The 24,022-nt window shown below is 42.1% G+C and overlaps 1 protein-coding gene across 8 annotated transcripts in view; it reads right to left on the bottom strand.

The window, feature by feature from the left end:
* PARP11 (poly(ADP-ribose) polymerase family member 11) overlaps nt 1–24,022 on the bottom strand; it is a 35,729-nt gene that overhangs the window by 11,450 nt on the left and 257 nt on the right. For 3 of the 8 annotated variants that reach the window (XM_082421131.1, XM_082421130.1, XM_082421125.1), the window contains exons 2-6: nt 6,944–7,072; nt 5,966–6,086; nt 3,568–3,643; nt 465–537; nt 255–385 (exon numbers count right to left, since the gene is read on the bottom strand). In XM_082421131.1, the coding sequence (XP_082277257.1) occupies nt 255–385; nt 465–537; nt 3,568–3,643; nt 5,966–6,086; nt 6,944–7,072 (530 nt within the window). Of the gene's footprint in view, nt 1–254; nt 386–464; nt 538–3,567; nt 3,644–5,965; nt 6,087–6,943; nt 7,073–15,884; nt 16,042–23,466; nt 23,523–23,865; nt 23,943–24,022 lie in introns of those variants that run through there. The other 5 variants (XM_082421127.1, XM_082421129.1, XM_082421128.1 and 2 more) reach the window with 5 other exon arrangements.

Genomic DNA, 24,022 nt, shown 5'->3' with positions numbered 1-24,022 from the left:
AAACTCTGAAAGCAGTGCAGAAGAGGCTGTCAGACAGTGTTGTACGGGATGCTGGTGCTGGCTTACAGAGCAGCTCTCCCTGAGGATGAGGAAGAGAGCTGAAAAACCAGGTCAAAACACGCACAGTGCGTCTACACAGCTCACGTGGTGGTGCCACTGACAATGAATACGATTAAACATTTGTGCTTCACTGTTTCTGAGACTGTAAAAGTCTCAGAGGCCAAGGAGGGGGTTCAGAGTAGAAACTGTCTCACCTGCAAAAGAACTCCCACAAGTCTAGGTTTTGAATTCTCTGAATTCTTTTAATTCTGTTGCGATCCACTGTTTTCCCAAAGAGACTAGCAACTCCATTGTATTCGTGTGTTTGATTGTGCAAAGGAATGAGCTGGAAAGAGAAGTTTGCACAGTTTTACTGGGGTCCTTTCCAATCTCTCCCACCTGCAGTTGGTCAGTGCGGCTCTCACCTGATAGGGCAGGTCGGTATTCACATTCTCCCAGTGGAGTGGCATGGGGATGGCCTCATTTTCACAGATATAACTTTAAATAGAAAAGACAAAACAAAATATTAGAAGCTGATTAGAATCACTGTCAATGACTTAGACGTTTTCTCCCAAGCTGAATTTTCATGCTGAGGTATTGTGACAAACGCAATTAAGTGTAGTCCTTGGTTTCTTTATTTTAAAATATTTATTGAATATCGGCTTGTGTGCAGCTTTTTAGGGGCTGAATTGAGAAATCTGATGGGAAACGTCTAATCCTACATAACATTAAGATTTCAAAAATAGTTGTTTAATTCAGTCTTGTTTTTCTTATTTTTTCAGAATTTCTTTTAAATGTAGGAAGATTTTAGGTGAAGAAAAGGAATTTCCAAGAAGAAAATCAAAACTTCTTGATTAAAACAACAAACCTCTTTAGCAGATGTATACTGACTATTAAATACCATCCAAAACCCTCGGCTGCACGTTCGACATCCTTCAAGATCTAATTCAAACCTAAACCCTTCTCTCCTTATTGTCCACTATCCCCCTGCACGGTCCGCATGAACTCACTCAGTGGAGAAGCCAGTAAAGTTATCCACCATGTTTAAGCCACTGGATGTGAACACAGAAAAAGACAAGGATCTTGGGGAGCTTGATGGCAAAAGGCTGTAACTGATAATATTGATATGAATCCTTTCTGGTGACTGGAGGTTATGGAAGAAATTCATAAATTTCAAGTCTATCTTTAGCGTACTTTTTAACTCATTTCAACTTTGGGAAGATCACACAATCATATGATTTAAAGATGAATAGGTATAAAAAAGTGAACAGTGGACGGTTTCCCTCCCACTCCAGTCCTTGGTCTAGTTCTCACCTCTTGCCTCCATTCCAAGTAATCACTGTTTTTAGTCTCTTGGGTATTCTTCCAGAACTTCTCGAGGTTAACACAAGCCTTTTTTTTTTTTTTTTTTGCACACATGAATGGTAGCATAATCATGTGTCTTTTGCAGCTGCTCTTTTTTTTCACTGACTATGTTCTTAGAGATCCTTCTATATCAGTAGGTAAGAGAGCATCCTAGCACAGAGCCTGGCACAGGGCAGACACTGCTGCATGGACACACCCCTACTGATGACAAGCCCCCTACTGATGACATTTAGCCTTTTTCAACTCTTTGCTACTGTTAAGGATGCTGCAAAGAACAAGTCTGTCCCTTTGTCATTGTACATGGCCACGTGCCAATTTTTAGGATAACATCTTTGAAATGGCATTTCTGAGTCAAAGAATATATTTATTCCTGATTTTGACAGAAACTGCCAAAGTGCCCTCCTCGAAGGCTATACTCATTGACATTTCCCCCAGAAATGTAGAGAATGCCTATTTGCCAACAACCTCTCCAAAGGAGTGTGTTGTCAAACTTGAGAATTTTTGTCAATCTGATGGTAAGAAATAATCTGGTATAATTTGTATTTCTCTTATTACGAGTGAGGTTGCATGAACTGTTCAAATTCTTCTAAGAATTCTTCTGTTCTCATCCTTCTAAGGGGTTGCTGGTCTTCTATTTAGAGATTCCGAAAAGTACTTCAAATACTATACAGATGAACCCTTTGACTGTGATACCGAGTAACAATACCTTTCCCAGGTTTTCTTTGTTTTTTTTGTTTTTTTACTTTGCCTGATGTATCTTTTAGCTATGGAAAAGATTTTTGTTTGTTTGTTTAATGTTTGTAGCCTTAGTTAATTGTAAATTCCTTGCCGATAGGAAATGTACTATTCACTTTGCATGTCAAAAAATGCTCAGTGTATTCCTGTAATAAATAAACATCTGTATATCAATACCTCGTCATCTTCATCACTCTTCTGTATCCTACCTAACTGTTCTTCCTCTTTTATTATCTTGCTTTTTGTCCTCTGTTGTGGTTAATTCCCTCCCTGTCCTATCTTTGTTCTATGGCTTGTATAGTCTGTGAGAGAACAAAGTGCTTGACCCCATTACGTGCTTCTCCCCACCAAAGGGTACCAGATATAATAACACACAGTTACAATAACAATTTTCCATTATTATGTCTCATTTTTCTCCCAGATTCCATACCCTTTGAAGATAAGTAATTCTTTTATTAAAACCCTTACACTTAAGAATGAGGATGTGATGTAGCTGGTAAGGAAGTAAGATTCTCTCCCTTCCACAGAAGTACTGGAGCATTCATTACATAAGTACTTGAGTAACTTTTAAATCATGACCCTAAAATGTAAGCCAAAAGTCTCAAGAAGCTAACTGACAGAAACTTTAAAAATTTCTGTCTTTAATCCTTTCAAAATATCTCCTTGAAAGGAACAAATGGGCATCTCCTACAATTCGCATGCTAGCATTGTTTCTGTTTCATTTTAAATTCTTTGAACAACAGGAATTTCAATACTTGATTGAGGAATTGTTCCAGAAAACAGGAGACATGCCCTTCAACTCCATTCATATGAATAACAAATATTTATTCTCTTGTGGCATTTATACCTCTCTTTTCAGGCTATAGACAGCAGGAGACAGAAAAAGGAAAACTTGCCACCCAGATCCAGGAAGCAGGAAGCTGTGCCCTTGTCCCACGCATCCCCATCTTCCCAGGTCCCCTTTAGTCACTACAGATTTGAAATTACTTCTAGGAGTTGCCCAATGGGGTTCAGTGGAGGTGAAGACAAAGTGGGTAATTACCTAGGATTTATGGTGCAAATAACTGGATGGTCCTGTGAGAGTCTTTCCAAGCTAATTAAAACTTACCTCAGTAGGTTATGTTAAGGATTTATAGCAGAGAGCATAAAGCATTTTGTAACTACCATGCAAAGTGCTCTAAAGAATTGAAAAATACAAATATATAAGGGGAAATGAAAAGGACAACAGGAAAGGAAATGCCAGCAGAAAATAACAATACTGCTCTTGCATCAATGAATGTGAAATTCAGTAGAGAAAAGATCAATATTAAGATTATTAAATAACCTACTGAAACATTTTCAGTTTATCTGTTCCTCTGTTAAATATTAAGGAAGAAAAGAGAGAGAAAAAGCCCACTCTTGCTTTCCACCCCATTCTCTCCACAATACCTGAAAGCACTGATAGAAAAAGGGGCTCTTTTTATTAAGCGCTGTTTTCCAGTGGTGAGATTCATCTGCTTCATTTCTGTGCAAAAAGACAAAGATGTTAGATAAGTCCACAGAAACACACTGTGCTGTAAATTGTCATGAAAATTTCTAGCCACACTACATGATGGTCAGGGAATCATGGAGCTTTGGGAGTAGCTACTAAGCACAGTATATTAGGGATACTTGACCAACATCTGTTTATCATGGCATAAAAATAAGCTTCATCGCTTGATCTAAGCTCACACAGGAGGAAGCTAACCTCATACACGGCTCAGTATGTAAGGTCTATCCCTTTCTGTACCATACTTGGGTTAAACTGACCTGAAAATAGGAGAGTTCTCAACTTAGGAAAATTAAGAGTACTAGAAAGAGAAAGAAATTACAGTACTGAATCTTCTGGTTGGCTTCTTAAGTGAAAAATGTTACTTTGATTTCTCCAAAAATTTTGGAAATGATAAAAAAGATATATTACCATGATAAAACGTGTACAATTCACAGAGTTTCAAAAATTTGTACATTTCTTGCCTTCTCTTTAAATTGTACACCTAAACCAAAAAAATAGAAAACCTAGCTAGACTCAACACAGACTTATATGAAAGATTCTAGTGATGAAAAACTAATGAACTAACTAAAGTATCATTTTCTTCTTTCCTCTGTTCCTCAGCTGTGGCAATATTTACTAGGTCCCCCTCTTCATTCCCACAAAGATAGGTGCTAAGTCTTAATGTGAGATTCTCGTCAGTTTACCTTGTCTAACTGGCCTCATTCCACGCCAAGATAAAGGGGTTCACCCATCCAGGCCAATGCTGTGTGAAGTGTGTTTGCCCTTTCCGTATTCTCCTAGGCTCTGCACACGCTGGCGTGACCACCGTGCAGGAGAAAAGAAAGGGCATCCCAGCACATGCAGTGAAGCCTGTGCTGCGTTCTTCTTACACTACCTCGTTTTGAGTTTGCTTTTCACCATTTTTATAGAGAAGCCGAGCTGGCTTGGGGCAGAACCATGGGGGCTAACTTCACAAGTGGTACATGGGAAATGCTAATACCTGTACCTCTGAAGCAGTGTCATCACACAGAGGAGCGGGAGCTGGTGCTATTATATGTGACCCCTATTCTTTGATGAAGACTTAAATAAACTGCACCGTCTGAGAGAAATCTTCCAAAAAATACAGCTTACGAGAAAATATTCTTTCAGAAAATGCGGCTTGCTGGGCTACTACCAAAAGCTCTGACAAACTCCGTCCTCTACATGAAGCTTGATGTCTGCACATTGTGATGTCTCAGTATGGCTTCAAAACTGACAGGTGTACACGAGACTGAAGTGTCTGCCGACACCTTCCGTCTAAGACAAATGTCAGGCCCCATTAAAGGCAGCCTATTTGCCTAATGTCGTAAAATATGCTTAGTCAGGAGTAAGAATCTAATGGCTTTAACTCTTGATTTAAAAAAAATACTAACTCTGGGGGCACAACAGTCATTAGAGATCTGATTGCATCAGTGTCTTAGTGGACAAATCTCCTGCAGCATGTCTGGGCCTTGGCTCCTCCAAGGGAATCTCCTAGGGTTTCAACACCCTCCCTCACCACAGTACAGCACTGACTCTGTCATAACGACTCTACTCACAGAAAATAGGAAAGAACATCTACAGGACTGAGCTGTGTGGCAGCCCAAAGGCGCTTTTGTTAAGAAAGCCTCCCCCTCCAGGTTTTGTTTGCCTCTAAGCGGTAAACAGCTGAGGCTGGCAGCTTGAAACTGCAGGGTGAGTCCAACAGGTTTCTCATAGGGTCCCTAAAAACATGCCCATGTATCATGGATGAAATACAAAGCGGGGCTGATTTCCAGATTAGCTGGTTAATCTGTGAAAGAGCCAACAAAATCAGAAAGTGGCAGGCGGCAATGTCCGTTGAAGAGTAGTTTTCTAGGAAAGACACCAAGAGATGGGTCATTCAGCTGAACTTTGGTCTTAAAACTCAATTCAGCTACCTATGACTCTGTCGTGTAACCTCTCTGATTGATCCTTAAAATATCTGACTGATCCTACCTATTTCAAAAGGCTGAGAGGATGATGAATAAAACAATGGCTTAGAGGTGTTTTGTGTTCCTTAGAAGAGAAGCATTACGGGAAAATACAGGACAATCTCCATATATGTTAGTATCTATAAGCATATAAATAACCTTTATAAAAGGCAATGTTGCTCAAAAAGATTTTAAATCTTGAATTTTTGTACAGGTATTTTTATGTGTTACAAAAAGGATTTACTCTGCTGTTTGCAAGTATGTCAACTAATCCTGATTTTCAGAACTGCAGATTTCACCATATCAACATACTAAGAACACACAACTATTAGGGAAAAAAACATACCTGCAAAGTCTATCTTGTAGCTGAATTTGGAAGTAGTAAAAGAAATGGAGCCACAAGGGTTTGTTTTGAAGCTTTTTTCGATATCTTCACTGCTAACTGAACACTGAATGTTGGTATCCGGCTTTAAGACAAACCAGAAAGTTCATTTACCAGCTGTTCACAGGAATGGCTTGGCCACAAAGGCAGTAATGGGGGACGGAGACCGAGATTGGAGGGACAGAGGAAACTTACTAATCACCTGTTCTAGTTCCCAACACACGGGGAGAATCACAGCTAAGACAGCATATGGAAAATAGCTTAAGGATTTCCAGCAAAGAAACTTCAACAACTGGTTATAAGGACTTTTTCCAAAGTATTACAGTGTTTCCAAATTATTGCCAAAATTACACATCTTAAGTGGCTCAAATCAAATCTTCTTTAAGTAGCCTTGTAAGCAAAAAAAAAAAAAAAAAAGTCCACAAGCTCTTGAGTATGGGTTCAAGTCTCAGCTTAACCGTTAACGAGCTGTGTGACTCAAGACCAATTACAGTAACTTTTCTGAGTTGCACTGTCTTTGGCTGTAAGACAGAGTGCTAGAATATGCTTTCAGGTTGCCGTGAGGCTGGAGGAGAAGACACCTCTACACCCCTAACCTAATACCAGGAGCGCAGAGGCGTTTAGGACCGGCTTGGTTGCTTCCCCTTCCCTTTGTCCACCAAACCAGGCCTGGCCTTGCTCACATGTGCCGAGACCATGTACCCCTCAGTCACACTTGCACTCTGGACACACAGAAAACACACACCATTTCTTCTAAGTAAACACTGTGAAAACCTGGGGAAAGGAAAAGGACCAGAAGAATTTCTGATTTTTCTTTTCGTTCCGCCCTCTGACTTCCCTGAGGTTTGATTTCTTTCGGGTGCTGCCCGTACTCCTTTTTCACACTGGCACAATGGTGCTCCGTGAGTCCAAACCCCGCCTGCTCCGCCGGAGGGGCGCTACCTGAAACATGTGCCACTTCCCGCACTCCGCCAGGTAAAACCAGCCCCACTGCGTGTCTGACGTGTCCATCTCATCCATCTCGCTGTTTGTAGTCTTGGATAAGAATTCTTCTGCTCTGTGAAACATCTCCTGAAAGCCAGGAAGAGGGAGAGGAAGAAATCGTTTTCTTAATAACCACTGTGCTTTTCACATATCATTTTTCTTCTCACAAAGAGCTGTATTCCAACAGTGATGTTGACAAATAGCATTCTATCTCGCATACTGGCTCTGAAGATAAACATATTAAAATGTTAAATTATCACATCTGCACATCTTTCTTGGACATGGGCCATAACATTCCAGTTTTTTAGCAGCAACTGCTACAGAAACGATTTGGGTGTTTTGGGTTAATTGCTTATAAGAAAAATTCCATAGTGGACTGTTTAGAAAGAAAAAGGAAAGATTCAGTTTGGGATTATGAAATAAACCACAAATTTAATTTTTTGTTTAAACTGTCCACGATCTGATTAAAAAATCTGGTCTTTATTTTAAAAAATGTTCACTATCCTCACACTTAACAAATAAGACAAACAATCAGACACTTAGGTGGATATATCAATGTCCACGCAACCACTTAAGTAAGCTGTATCAGCACCTATAAGCACTCCAGATTCTCAGTTTAGTGCCAAGAAATTTCTGTCTTATCAAATGTTCACGTATTTGGTCAAAAGGATCCACTATCACAACTAGTTAAGACCAAATACAACTGATTTTTGTTTTAAATATTCATATTCCGGGAATTCCCTGGCGGCCCAGGGGTTAGGACTAGGCGCTTTCACTGCCGGGGCCTGGGTTCAATCCCTCGTTGGGGAACTAAGATCCTGCAAGCCGTTCGGCACGGCCAAATAAATAAACTATTCATATTTCATTTAGTGGCACAGAAAGATGTTTATAGCATATAGTGTTGAGTACAAAGAAAGTTACGATAAATAGAAATAGTATGATCCGATTTTAATAAAAAATACATCTATATTTACCCACATGAATGTTTGTGTACGTGTCTGTATATGTATGTGTGGGTATACGCATATGTACATACACACAGAAAACGTCTGGATGGATACATAAACATTTATCATAGTTTTTCCTGAATATTAGGATAATAATAATAGTAATCCTTATAGGGCTCTTACTATGTGCCAGGTGCTGTCCTCAGTACTGCACAAATAATAAGTCACTTGGGCCTCACAACAACCCTTTAAGATATGTATTATTAATACCTCAAATTTATAAATGAGGAGGTCACACAACGGGGATGCCAGGATTCAAACCCAGGCAGTCTGGATCCAAGGTCTGTCCATGTAAGCACCATAGGATACTACCTTATACTTCCTTATCAATGACTTTATAATCTTGCCTATATTATATACACATTATTTTTGAAAAGTTTTAAACATTTTTGGGTGGAGACTGTGATGAAGAGGAGGTCATCAGAAAAGGGGCGAAGAAGTTAGTCAAAGAAGATTCAACTTTATCTGGAATGTGGCTTTCTGTTCTCATTCTTTAAGGGTTTTTAAATTATTAATTTAAATTTGCACAGCTAACACATGAAAATCTCTCCTTGCAAAAAACCAGAACATTCAAGATAAAGCTAAAGACTCTTTTTGACTATCACTTCCATTCCTGGTACCTCTCACCTTCCTTCGCCAGGGTTAATCAATACTGTTTGCTTACTGTGCAACTTTCAGGCTTTGCTCTGTGTGTGTGTGTGTGTGTGTGTGTGTGTTTCATCATATACACACATATAAACTTATATGGTTTCTGCTGATTTGTTAAAAATTTGATTTCCTATATCTCTTTTTCTTTAACAAAGAATATGTACTATACTTGGGTAATTTGGAAAATATTTGTTTTAAATTTCATTGTTTAAAGTGTACAGAGGTGGTGTAACCTGGGATAAGCTTCCATGGCCTTGTTAAGGCCACAGCTTCCTCCTCACAGAGCCTGGATGAAAGGCTCCTTCCTCCCGGGGCTGCTGGGAGAGGTGATGCTTGGTACTGCAGCAAAGTACCAGGCACAGCACCTGAGCTCAGGGAATGGGGCTTGTTATTTTCTCATTCACGTTTGGAAACTCTCTCCAAGGGATGCTTTGTGATTATGTTCGGGATTTTTCCTTCATGTTTTAAAGTGGATTGGCCACTAAGAAATGAAAACCAGAACACCCTAGAAGCAAGAGCTGCAGATTTGGGGCCCGCTATTTACCTTATGTATTTTAACCCAATAAAAAAGGCAATGATTTAAAATTTAAGATCAGTTGTGTAGGTTAACTATTCACAACACCTGCTCTTCCTTCTATGACTTATTGTTCACATAATTTGCTCATTTTACTCTGAGAGACAAAGAAAGCGAGAGTGACTTAAATTTAGTTTTTCTTCTGAAAATAACCAGAAAAATTTGGAAGGATGAGATTCAAGGAAATAGTTAAGATAAATATGTGGCTTATGAGTTCCATCTAGGAGAAAAGGGAATGGGAAATAGGAAAGCCCCCTTTACACAGCATACATGCAACATGTGTGCTTTGCTACGTCACACTGTTCCCAAGACCGCACCGTGAGCCAGGTTACAAGTGGACGTGTTTCACCAAAGTCCCTTCAGAGCGTCCTGTCATGAGCAGCTCTCGCGGGGGGGGGGGGGGGGGGGAGGTGGGCAGGATAGACTCGTCTCACATTCATCCCTATGCGGAGAGGGCAGCACCACAGACAGCTACCACTGCCCTGAAGCGCTTCAAATTTTATAAAATTCCTTGTCAGTTTACACAAATTTTTTCCTGTACAACCCAAGGCACAGTAGAAGTCATTCTCCAATTAACTTTAGGGAAAAAAAACCAAAGCAGAGAAGATACAATTATGTTGTCTAGAATCATGGAGCTGGCAGTTCAAAGAAGATTCTAGAAACACCCGAGGCCTCCAGACCGTCAGCTCTTCCCTAAGCTATCGGCCCCCTGCCTCCTTTTCCTACATGGACAGTTGTTCCTTCTCTCCTCTGGGGCCAAAGCTGAATGTGACTGCTTTGCTTCACAGATGCTATGGCTTTCTTTCCAAAGACTCAGACACAGTTCGTAAGACTGACTCTTACGGTTTTCTACAAGTTCATCCTCCAAAGGAATGGCTATTCTGTATAATTAGGCTCAAAGAGTTAAGTCAAGCTTCAACGAACAACTTTAAAATACTGTAACCAGAGTAGCAATGGATCTAGGATAGAATACATTTACAGGCAACAAAAGGAGTGTGCACCAGTTGTCCACCAGGGAAAAGGCAGTGAATGAATGTTAGTGGAATGAATTAGATCAGCCACAACACCATCATCTGCCTTGCTTTTCCGGTTTTTAATTGGCAGACGATGATACTTACTGAACTTCAGGCTGAGAAGGACAAAAAAGCTAGTATAAATTGGAAAAGCGTTTTGTAAATTTTCCAGTGCAATGGGTATGCTGGTGGAACTTGTCTACAACGCTAGCTATTCCAACCGGAATACTTATGCAGCCTGGGAGCAATCAATCTGGATCATCAAATTGAAAGGCCAGGTGGAAGATGGGCTTAAAATCAAAATCCTGGTCTATGGGAGAAAAATAATACCACCTTCCAGTTTGGTTAAAACCTTTCTGATGAGTTTATTAAAATAAACAAAATATAATCTATTTTGTTAGGATAAACATAACACCTTGAGGAAATCAGAGCTGGTAATGAAAACTTCCTTGTCTCTTATAGGAAGAAGGTCCAAAACTGGATACTGAAAGCTTACAAACAGGGTGGAACTTTTGGAATGACGGAGTAAGGAGTGCAGTGGGCCCCTCCCCAGCAAAACTGCATTTTAACTGGTGGACATTATTTAAAAGAACAACAACATTTAAAGTCTCTGGAAATTGTCTTAAGATCATCTAGCGAATAGAGAAATATTTATTCAGGAAAATCTACTAAATCTCCAGAACAGGCAAGAGTCTGGCATTTGGGCCGAGATCTGGTCCACCACTCCCCACCCCACCCGCTCAGTGTTGCAGACGAGAAGACAGGGGCTCCCTTTCCCTCCAGCTCCCAATCTGGGCCTATTTCACTCTGGAAGGGTCAGGCTGCCCACAAGTGGAGAAGGTCTACTCCGGGCAGGCAACACAGAGGACCGATCTCCTTTCCTCTACCCGGTCCCCACTCATTTGGTGGAAGCTCCAGTCCAGGCCCAGCCGGCTGTGAACACTGGGCCCTGATTGCTCCCACCCAGGTACAGGGCGGTTTCTAGGGTAGTGGTTTCACGGCAGGAGGGGTAAGTCAAGTAGACCAGGGGCTGCCACCACCCCTCCCACCCAGGGTGTCACTCTGGGAAGAGTGGGCTCCCAACTCCAGCTCCAGTGACACAGGGGTTCTACTGCAGGAGGAAAAGCACATCCTAAGGACAAAGAGATCCATGACTCTGCCTGAGGGGACTGATTCTACGTGTAACGGAGTGTAGAGAACCTCACGTCTAAGAGCATTATCGAAAAAAATGGAAATCTTTGATGAAAAACAATTAAGGAGAGGCCTGAAGCTCTGATACAAGCAGAATGGCACAGTAGGCAGAAATTTAATATAGAGAACCAGGGACAGCCAAGAAAGCCCTCCTGGGATTATAGTCAACGGTGGGAGTCGGGAAGGCTGTGCACAAGCTCTAGGCGGTATCTACCCAGGAGCGGTCAGAGCAGGTCATGGGGCAGACGTGACAGCATTCCCAAGGCTGCACACAGACTCATCAACACAGGGGGGTGGCCTCACTGGCACAAGGGGGTTAAACATAACCTCTGACCGAACACTGACTGAACTAGCCTTTCTCCACTGAGTCTTACTTTTATAGAAAATCAGTTGTCTGTTTGTTTGTGGGCCTATTTCTGGACCCTCTATTCTGTTCTAATAAACATTTTCTCTATCTTGATACCAATACTACACTGTAGTGTTAGCGCTCCAAATTTATTCTTCTTTTTCAGAACTGCTTTGGCTAGTCTAGATCTTTTCAATTTTGATTGGGATTGCATAGTGACCTATCTGGAAGAACTGGCATCTCAACAGTATTGAGTATTCCAACCCATGAATGAGGTACACCTCTTGACTTATTTAGGTCTTACTTAACTGTTTCAATGTTTTACAGTTTTCAGTGTACAGTCCTGCATATCACTTATGCAAGATTCACGACTAAGTATTTCATATTTTTGATACTATTGCAAATGGAATTGCATTTTAAATTTCAATTTCTGATTGAATGTTGCTAGTACATAGTGATACACTGATTTTTGGATATGGTTCCTGTATCCAGCAACCTTACTAAACTCACTTATTAGTTCTAGGAGATTTTTGGACATTCCATCAGATTTTCTATAGGCATTAGATAGCTAGCTAGCTAACTTTACTTCTTTCTTCTAGCATATAGATGCCTGTTATTTCTTTCTCATGCCTTACTGCACTGGTTGTAATCTCCAGTACAATGCTGAATAAAGAACAGGCATTATTTCCTTGTTCCTGATCTTAGTGGGGAAGCATTTGGCCTTTGACTACTAAGTTTGATATTAGATACAGGTATTTTGCAGATGCACCTTGTGTCAGGGGTCCCCAAGACCACTCTCTGGTTCACAAGAACTCACAGGACTCAGAAATTGTTCTACTCATGGTTACAGTTTATTACAGTAAAAATATACAAAGTGAAATAAACACAGGGGGAAAAGTAGGTGGGATGAAGTCCAGAGGAAACCATGTACAAGCTTCCAAGTGGCCCCTCCCAGTGGAGTCACACAGGACACGCTTAATACTCCCAGCAACCATGTGTGACAAGTGCAAAGTGCTGCCAATCAGGGGTTTTCACCTGAGCCTAGGTGTCCAGGGTTTGTATTGGGAGTTGGTCATGTAAGCCTATAGCGCCTTTGTGAATGACCTCAGCTGCTGAAGTTCCAGATCTCCAGAGGCAAGGAACTCACCATAAATCACACTTCTAGTATAAACTTTCTGGACAGACTGGTGGAGGATGGCTGAAGTTTTCAGGCATGCAGATACACTCATGAGACAAACCATTCCAGGAGTTCAGTTCTCTGGAGCTAGGCAAAGGACAGTCATGGAAACAGGCCTTTCTTGAGAATGTGCAGGGTTTGAGCAACCGAGGCCTGCTGAGTTAACCTTTTCTGCACACCCCGTATCAGGCTGAACAAGTTCTCTTCTTGTCCAAGGTTGCTGAGGGTCTGTATCAGGAATAGATACTGGATTTTGTCAAATGCTTTTTCTGCATGCATTGAAATAATCACACAGTTTTTCATTTTAGTTTGCTTATATAATGAGTTACACTGATTTCTGTTCAAATATTAAACAAACCTTGCATTCTGGGGATAAACATCATTTGATAATGATGCATTAACCTTCTTATATACCGTTAGGTTTGATTTGCAAAAATTTTGTTTAGAATTTTTGCATCTATGTTCATTAGGGATATTGGCCTGTAGTTGTCTTTTAATGTCTTTGACTGGTTTTGGAATTAGGGTAATGCCAGTTTCATAGAGTGAGTTGTGAAGTATTACCTTCGTTTCTATATTCTGAAAGTTTGTGCAGAAAGGTATTATTTCTTCCTTAAATGTTTGTTAGAATTCGCCAGTGAAACCACTGGGCCTAGAGTTTTCTTTGTGGGTAGGCTTTTTCTTTAAATTTAAATTCTTTGGTAGACATTGGGCCATTCATGTGATTTATTTCTTCTTGAGGGAGCTCTGGTAGTTTGTGTCTTAGAAAATATGTCCATTTCATCTCAGCTGTCACACTGATTGATGTTAAGTTGTTCATAACATTCCATTATTATCCTTTAACGTTTGCAGAATATGTAGTGATATTATCTCTCTCATTCTCAATATCGGTAATTTGTATTCCTCTTTTTCTTTTTCCTTTTGGTTTCATTTTCTCTGTTGTTTTCATTTCAGTGCTTTGCACTCTAAGCTTTATTTCTTTGCTCCTGCTTGAGCTTAATTTGCTCTTCTCTCATTTCTTAAGGAGGAAGCTGTGGTCATTGATTTGTGACATTTCTTTTTTGATATAAGCATCAGTATAGCTATAAATTTCCTTCTAAGAACTGTTTTATCAGCATACCACAAATTTGATATGCTTTTATATGTTCTATTTTCCCTTTTTATTTCTTTGATCAATGGGTTATTTTAGAGCGTGCTATTTATTTACCAATACTTGAGGATTTTACAGATCTTTTTTACTGAATTCTAATTTAATTCCATTTTAATCAGATAGTGTACTTTATAGGACCTGAATTCTTTTAAATGTATTGGGACTCCTTTTATGGCCCAGAATATGGTCTATCTTGTTAAATGTTCTCTGTGTAGTTGAAAAAAATGTGTACTCAGCTGTTGCTGGTGTACTGGTCTATAAACATTAATTAGGGCAAGTTGGTTGATAATGTTCAAGTCTTCTACATCCTTGCTTATTTCTACCTACTAATTCTACCAATTATTGACAGAGGAGTATTAAAATCTCCAACTATAATGGGATTTGCCTATTTCTCCTTACAGCTCTATTAGTTTTGCTTCATGTATCTTGACACTCTATTATTAGGTGTATAAATGTTTAGGGTTGTTAGTGATTAACGGACCTCTTTATCATTAGGAAATGACATTCTTTATCACTAATAATAATATCTCTGAAACCTACTTTAATATTAACATACCACGCAAGCTTTCTCTCTAGTGTTAGCACTGTATATCTCTATTTATCCTACTTGTGTCTTTACATTCAATGTATGTTTCTTGTAGACAACTTACAGTTGGGTCCTGCTTTCTAATCCAATCTGACAATCTGCCTTCTAATTGGGGTGTTTAGAGCATTTATTTTGGTATGATTATTGATATGGTTAGGTTTAAGTTTATCATCTTGCTTGGACCCATCTGTTCTTTGCTCCCCTTATCATATACCTTCTTTTCGGGATTTCACTTTATCTCCTTTGGTGGCTTATAACTCTTTGTGTGTCTACACACACTGTTTATTTCTTCACTTTCCATGCATGCCAAAACCCACTCTAATTTAGCTTTTCTAGCTTCTGGGCTAATATCTTCCACCACCGTCTCTCTCTCTCTCTCTCCCACACACATACACACAAGGAGGCGCTTGCTAGGATCTCCAATGAGCTTCAAGTTACTAAATCCTATGCACTTTTATCAGACCTTGTCTTATTTGACCTCTCAGTAACATTTCACAGTTTACTCACTGTCCTGCATTACTTTTTTCTTGGTTTCCATTAAATCACTCTCTCCAGATCATCTTAGATTTCTGGCCACAAACTCTCAATCCTCTGCAACTTTACTTCGGTTCAGCCTATAACTTGTAGGTTACTGGAGCTCAGTCTTAGCCCTTTTTTGTCTTTCTCAGCATCTTTAAAACATGGTCCTCAAGAATTAGGAAGTAGTTCAAAGGCATTTTTCACAGAAAAAAAGTAATGAAAGAAATTTGATCACATACAGTTTGCAAAGCTGAAATATAAGATTAATTACAATTTTCACAAAAATCCTTTTATTTTCGTAACACCTCAATGTGTTCAGTCTGTGTTACTGAGTTCATATCAGCTACTGTTCAGCAAATACAATGGTGTAAAACCAAATAAATTTTCACATAATCTTCTAACAGAGCCCCAAGTCAATTTGCTTTGTTGATAAGGATAGAGAAGGGACCAAGACTAAAGGGGCATTACCCAGCTAAAACAGGTAAAAGTCTGAATATTGCTGAGAAGCTGTCAATCCAAATTTAATGCCCAATTTAATTGTTTTTACAAAAAAAATAAACTATTAACAAAATTTCTTTATTAAATGACTCTGTTGGAAGTCACATCTTATCAATGGCACATGACATAGAAAAGCAATTATTATCACTTGAGTGTTTCAACATGTGTTTAGTTTTAAAACTGAACAAACTACCTGAGCAAAAATACAAATCCGTTCTTGCAGTACACGTAGTATGTAACGGGGTAGAAATACTCCACAACTTTTTGTTCTGCTTGTGGGTGGAAGCTCACGGTACAAGGGAAGTCAGTTTTCATTCAGGCGGTGATATTTCTGTGAGCTGTGACACGGGCTGAAAAAGGTGCAATCCATTCAAAACTGACAGAGCATGAGCTATACGAATAGCAAGGAAAGGTGCGGCTGGGTTCCTAAAAGATGTTTTAAACATCTGGGACAGTCAGAAGGCACCAACGTGCCTCCTGATTGTAGCCGAGTGTGGAAGGAAACAGTGAAAACTGAATACCAGCAAATCTTGACAACTCAGAGTACGTGCTCTCAGATGCTGAGGAAAGCAATGGCAGTGTGTGCACGATTACTCTTCCCACCTAAGCTTACTAGCTGCCAAGGACAGAAGTGCTGACAAGAGTTTCTGAAAGGAGGGATGAGATAAAAACGTTTCTTCATGATGCTAATAATACCAATGGTCATTCTTGATTTCCAGAGGCCTGCTGAAGTGGATGCTGAAATACAGTCAGCATCATAAATACCTGGAACCTACTATTTCAAGGCCAAAATACCCCAAATTTTCATGCTGAGAGTAAGACACCAGATTTCCCAAAGTCAGCAAACTATGCTGCAAATGGCTCAGTGGCTAGGCTGTGATTTCTTCCCGGAATCTGATGGTTTTCTTTACTCATCAGAGAGTGAGACTGACTTTACTATTGTGGCTGTATAAAGAACACAGCCAACGCTACAAGAAAACATGAACAGATATTTTCCGGAGACTGAAGTAGTCCCAGAATCCATTCGCTCCCTGCTTCCAAACATTCCGGCTGGTTGAAACATCCACCCCTACAGTTAGTTAATATTATAAGTGTATCAATTTGGCAACTGACAGAGCACTAGGAATAGTCTTCAGGGACTAGGAAGAGTCCCAGAATCCCCATAATTGCTCAGTCTGTGTTTTCTCTTGTTATTCCAAAACATCTAACAGGGCCAGCAAACACTAGCTGCAAATCTTGACAATCTATAATTACAGCATGGGATTTCCTATTTTAATAGAAATATAGGGTAAAAAATTCAAGTGTCTGGGTCTAACCTACATCTCAAGCTACCTATCAAGTTAGATACTTCGTAAGAGGCTGCAAAAATGTCATCTTTTTAACAATAAAGACATTATTCATTTTTAAAATATGTAATATAAACAATAAAATATTGTTTAAAAGTGGTGATCTGCATGGGTGCTGGAAATTTGAGAAACACTGCCCTAGGGATCTCACTTGCTCCCAAGATTTTAGAAGCCGTCTGTCTATACAGGCTGAGGCCATAACGGCCATTTCTAGCCCAGCCTTCTCCTCTGAGCTCCACTCACTTATCCAACTGCCCCGTTGCCTTTTTACTTGAATGCCTCACAGGCACGTTACACCTATCACAGGCCCCAAACCAAACTCCTGGTCCCCTCCACGTCGCCCCCTTTCCCAGTCTCCCCATCTCAGGGAAAGTGGCCCTTCTTCCCGGCTGCCTGTGCCAGGAACCCAGCCTCCGTCACTCAAAGTGCAGCCTGGGTTGACCCACTCCTCTCTCTCCCCCGCTTAGTCCAAGCCCCCTTCACCCTCACCCTGGACTACACTGTACGTTCCTAAGTGTCTTTGAACAGACCTCCTGATGCTCCCTGTGTGAGCTTTTAATCGCTGCTGGAACAAATTACCACCAACATAGTGGCTTAAAGGAACACAATTTCTTATGTTACAGTTCTGCTGAAGTCTGACGTGGCACGCACCGGACTAAAATCAACTAGCGATTCCTGTCTGGAGGCTGTCGGCGGGGGGCTGGGGGGGCCGTGGGCGGGAATCTTATTTCCTTGGCTTTTCCTGCTTCTAGAAGCTTATCACATTCCTTGCTTCGTGGTCCCCTTCATCTCCAAAGCCAGCAATCTTGTATATCTTTGTTTTTTTTAATTCATTTTTATTGGATTAGTTGCTTTACAATGCTGTGTTAGTTTCTACTGTACAGCAAAGTGAATCAGCTGTACATATACATATATCCCCTCTTTTTTGGCTTTCCTTCCCATTTAGGTAACCACAGAGCACCGAGTAGCGTTCCCTGTGCTATACAGTAGGTTCTCATTAGTTATCTATTTTATACATAGCATCAATAGTGTATATATGTCAACCCAATCTCCCAATTCCCGCCCGCCCTTGGTATCTTTGATTATCCTCCCATCCTCACATCCACTCACTTCTGTCTGCATCTTCTAAGGATACTTTTAAGGACCCTTGTGATTCCACTGGGTCCACCTGGATAATCCAAGATAATCTCCCTGTCAGTAGTCGGCTGATCAGCAATCTTAACGCCCCTTTGCTCTGGGACCAACACATTCCCAGTTCCCGGTGACGCGGACACGGTTATCTGTGGCAGGCCATCATCTGCCTCGTACACTCTCTAATAAATAACTCGTGTTCCACACAGCAGCGACAATGATCTTTTTCAAAACGCAAGTATGTTCATGTCACTTCCTGTGTAAAACACTTCGATGGCCCCCACTCCTCCAAGGATAAGGTTCAAACCCTAAACGTGTGCCACAAAGCCACACATGGTCTGTTCCTACCTACCTGCTGGCCCTAACTCCTGGTTCACCGCATTCCAGCCACACACGGCTTCGCTCACAAGCTCCTTTCTGCCTCGGGGCCTTTGCTCAGGCTGTTTCTGCTGTCTGAACAGCCCTCCTCCCCTCCCACCCAGCCTTCATGTGGCTAACTCTTGCTCAATCCCTCAGATCTCTGTAGAAGTAACTTTCACTGGGTGGCCTGACCTGATCTCCAAGTCCAGCACTAGCTCCTCCTATTACACGTCATCGTACTTTTTCTTTCAGAGCTTCTACTACAATTGGAGCTCAATGTTACTGTGTAACTATCGGCTTAATGTCGCCACCCTGCGCAGACTGCAAACCGGTGTGGGCTGGGCCTATTCTGCTCTGCTCACCACTGTAAACCCTTGGATTCAGAGCTGACTGGTTTATAGTAGGTGCTAAATAAATACATAAGTGCCCTCAGACGTTATTTCCAAAGCAGGTCTAACTCTTAGAGGGGGAGCTGCATGAGCCAAAGACCTCGGCATCCTGCTTGAGCATCAGGCCAGGCGGGCCACACTGGGCAAACTGCCTCACCCCATCCCTCAGGCCTCAACCACAAACACGTGTCTCCAGCCTGCTTCCCAAACTCTGTTTTGTCCCCTGATACCAAAAACTATTAGACTCATTGCTTAGCCTTGTGCAGCACCTGCCACGCCAACCCTGGAAAGGCCACAGTATTTCTCTCCTCCTGCTCGTGGGCTGCATCACTAGAAAAGTTCCAAACGCACAGGAGATGGTGTCACAAAAACGTCAAGGTTTCCTGCAGTTCGAGAACCCTTCCTTTAGCTCTGAGTCCCTGTGACTCTCCCACAGGGTCTTTTCTACTCACTTTAAAGCCTAGATCCTAAGTTGGACTGGGAAGAGTATCTGTTCTGGAGCCAGAAAGTTCTGGGTTTAGAACCTGGCTGTCCTCATTCAGAAAGTGCACCCAACTTTGAGCCTTAGTCTCACCGCTAAAAAAGAGAACAATAATTTATAAATCCCCACCTCAGAGGTACTGGATGACCCCATACTCTATTTAGACTGCCCGCAGCCACCAAACACTGGCACGTCACACTCCTCTGTCAGCTCAGCTAAACCCACTGCTAGAACAATTACAAAGAACGCCAAGAAGATAAAGCTGTCAGTTATGAACCTGTGAGTGTACGCTGGCCCTAAGAACACATCTTCATAGACACTACATTCTCTAGAACTTTCACTGCCAGGAACACATCCTACCTCTGTCCCCCTCCAGCCCGAAGGTACGCCTATAGAATATACTGCCTCCTCAGACAGGATGTCGCACAGATGCCAGCTGCTGCCCCCGCAGCGCCCCACCCTCATCCTCTCGCGATGTCCTCACCGAGACGACCACGGGACATGCGCTTTGTCCACGTCACTCCTCCATCCAAGCTGTAGTGGCCATTCTCTCACTTCCACGGCCGTTGGCCATGTTGCTTCCTCTGCCCTTCCCGCAAGACCACTTCTGGGACTTGGACACCTAGCTCAAGTGTAACTTGCTTCAACAAACCTTCCCAGGCCCCCAGACACCCTCTGGTAACACTGTCCCCACTCAAACTGTATCTCCAGGCCCTGGAGGGCACGCTCTGACTTGGTCCAGGTTTGCCCTGCCCCTCCCTAGTGCCTGGAATGGTGTTTTCCAGACAATAGATGTTTATTCAGTGTTTGTTGACTGACTGCGTGAAATAATGACTCATGACTGAGGGAGCTGGATTTAGACATACTGACTTTGAACTCTCGGAGGGACAACCAGTAGAGCTGTCCGTCACCCAGTTCAGAAAGGGGGTCAGGACTAAAGATGTACATTTGGCAGGCAGAGTCACTAAAGAGGTATCTGAAGCCTTGGGGCTCACCAAAAAAGGATGTGCCGAGAGAAGAAAAAGCTTAAGGTGGCACATTTCAGGGGCAGAAGAAGGCAGTGCAGCTCACCCAAGATTATGATTCAAGGATGAAGCAGAGAAAGGAGAAGCAATCCAAAGGAATACAGTCCCAGGAAATCCAAAAAAGAGAGTTTTGAGAAAACCTCCAGTGGCATTACTGTTGCAGAATGACAGAAGAGAGGGAGGTGTGCAGGTGGCCGCTGTGCGTGGTGATTCGAAAACTCTTGGTGACCCCCTAGCAAGTCAGGTGCTGGGGCAGAGGCGGGGCTGGGGGTGCTGAGGTCTGAGTACGAAGGGCAAGTGTAAGACTATTCTCTCAAGAGGCTGGACAGAGGAAGGAGGGAATCATAGTGCCAAGGGAGCGTGGAAGCAGCTGTGAATATAAAACAACAGAGAAAAGGGAGGCTCAGCGGGTAAAGCGCTGGACCAACGTTATCACTGCCCCGACCCAGCGGCAGGGTGGTGGCGGAGAGGACACGGGTGCTAAACGACTCTGTGGCTCACCCACCTGCGAGATCTGGGGGAAGTCACTTCCTTCTCCCTTAGCTAACTCATTAGATTGTTCTAATCATATGAATTAATAAGCGGAAAGGAATTCTGAAGAACTTATCACTCTTCACAAAGTAAGGTCCTATCACTGCAACAGATGATTTGTTATTGAAACAGATGTTTGTCATTTTTCATTTTCTATTGTCAGAGAGAAACTGAAACTCCCTCCTATGTAATGCTGATACTGACTCCGTTTCCTGCAAAAAGGGGGAAGACAGCAGCAAAGGGGGGGAAGACAGCAGCAAAGAGACAGAAAAAGGCAGGGCGAAGTCAGGGTACACAGAGTCAAGGCAGTGACGGCATCCCCTCCAACTCCTTCCTACAGATCTGCCATTTTCCTACACTGGGGGACGTAAGCCCAGGGCCACCTGCCCCGGGTGGGTGGAGAACTGCCAGGATTTCACACCAGAACTGAGTGCCTGCTGCCCTGTCAACCTGCTTCTGCCTCGGCAGGGACCTCAAGGGGCCTGGTCGGTGAAAGGCTTGAACGGAATCATCACTGACCTCGTGACTGTCTTGAAAAATAACATAAAATGGTGCACTGAGATAAAGTTTATTTATAGCTCCTTGGTTATCTTGTTTTGGGTTCCCCGGCCCAAGAAAATGTTCCAGGTTCAATGGTGATTTTCCATACTCAAACCATGTCATGGAGACTTCCCACGTAGAAGGGGCAACTGCTTCTGAGCATTATCATGGCCAGAGTCAGTGTGGTATTTCCTCAAAACACTTGCGAGCGGAATACAGTATCACACAGAAGGCGTATTTGCAAGAGGAGATAAATTTGCAGATCACAGGTGGCATATCAAAGTCATGGAAGCTACTAAAAAAATACAGGGAGAAACTAGCACAAGTCTTCAGTTAAAGCAGTCCTCTATGGCCTTCCTCCACAAAGCAGAATTTATTGTATCATTCAATAGAAAGAAATGGTAAACAGTAATTTAAATTGGTGGGTAATACAAAAGTCATCTGTATTTATCTTTAGGATGCACTGTGGGTTTTTTTTTTATCTTTCCAATTGTGTTTGGCTTCGAGAAGCATTAAAATTAATTTTCATTCCACGAGCACAGCTGGACAGACTATTCAGATGCCTCTTCTATTCAAAGAAACTAACAAATTACAAGAGGAAATCCATATGCAGAATGTTCACTGTACTTTTACAATATGAAACTGCCCTTATTGACAACATTCATACGCTCAGAGGAAGAAAAACAGTACCGGTAAGAAAACACAGGAGCATTAAGATCTATCAGAGCAGCGTGACAAGGGTCAAAAGAAGAATGTGGGCTTGTAGGTGGAAGGTTCACCACTGTTAACAAAAGTCAGTCTGCTCTACTGAAATCAAGCAAAATCATTAGGGAGATTTCAGAGAAAACCAAGCCTTCCTTCCAAAGAAGTGAGATAATGCTATAACAAACCAAATATATGAGATACTCATTAATGCCTTTTTAATCCTCACAAACACACGAGTGATCCAATAGCCAGTTCTGATGTATATGTGATGGAGGAGGCAGAATGAACCATGGGCGCAAAGGACTCTTCCTAGTATTGATGCAATCACTTTGTTAATTCAGTGGATATTTACTGAGTGCCTACTGTATGTCAGGCTCTGTTCCCTAGTCTGAGGATACCGTAGTAAACAAAACAGACAAAAATCTCTGCCCATATGGAGCTTCTAACACGGTGAAGGACTTAGGACATGTGACTTTGGGCAAGACATGTACTTGGATGACTAAAGGGCATGTTATGGAGAAACCAGGAAGGAGAAGGACTGCCAATAAAAACTGAATACAACACAAACACACACATACACACATATAATAAGAGAAAATGAAACTTACTGATGACAGATAGTGAAACTGAATATATAAGCGGAGAGCACATTCTCACAATTTGAAATTATTTTTGCTAAAATCAAAACCCAGCAATTACTTTCCTCTGATGTGGCCTTAAAGGATTGTATGTTTGAACCAAAAAAAAAAAAGAAAAAAGTGGGGGGGGGGGCTCTTATATGATGACCATCGCTATTCGATGGCCTGGGATGTAACCATGATACACAACCAAAAAAATCCAGACCAACAGACTAGTTTCTACCGGGTAAAAACGTAAAAACAGAAGTAAATTTACTGACAAACTCTCTAACTTATCTGGAAATATATGCCAGGAATGGGAAAAAAAAGAAGTAATGATTACAGCAAAGGAGTTACTGCAAATATGGAAACAGGGTTATTAAACTAAATTTAGGAAGTTATCTCAGCACGTGGGGTAGTTGCACATATTTAGGCCAACAATATGCTTATACGTGATTCTGCCATTTTTCCAGTCAACTCAAAGGCGTAAATAGTGTCTATTTGCCGTGTAACTAGGCGATTTCACCTCTAACGGGAGATTAATGGAATACTCTTGGCAAGCGGATTCCACTCTTTGAAGGCTGCATATTAAATAAATGAATGTACAAAAGCAAGGTAAACAAAAATGCATGCAGACACAATGCAAATACCGGAGGGAGACACAAGACTTGCAGTGGAAAAGCTCCAGGTCATCAGTTTCTGTCCACTGGAAAAAAAAAAATCTAAGAACCTCACCACCTAGAGGCTTAGAACACACGCTCGACCACCCCAGTTTTCCATGGCTGTCCACCAGGAAGGGAAAAGGAGCCCCGGCGGTTCCCCTTAGGCCCATTTCGGGACCCGGAGGGCGAGTCCCCTCGCTTTGGACGGGGATGGGGGTGGGCCTGGCGGGTACACCTGAGCCTAAGTCAGTCACAGGTCCGAAGCCCAGAAACTCCAGCCAGAGAGCAAAACGCCAAGTTTACAAAGACGGTGGAGGGACGGGGGCGGAGAAACCACAGCGAGTCCAATCACTGGGACGGGACAGCCGCACGGCGCTGGGGACCCACCGAGCCGTCTCCACTACTCGCAAGGCGGCTGCCCGAGCCGCCGGGGCCGGGGCCTTCGCGTCCCCGGAACTCATCAGCCGGTCGGCGCGGCCTGGGAGGGTGGGGGGCGGGGGGCGGGGGTGGGGGGCGTAGTTCCCGGGAAACCCGCCCGTCCTCT

This window comes from Balaenoptera physalus, assembly GCF_965194825.1.
Source record: "Balaenoptera physalus genome assembly, chromosome: 13".
Lineage (NCBI taxonomy): Eukaryota > Metazoa > Chordata > Mammalia > Artiodactyla > Balaenopteridae > Balaenoptera > Balaenoptera physalus.
Note: the sequence above shows the minus strand (reverse complement) of the source record. Positions and strands in the feature narration are given on the sequence as shown.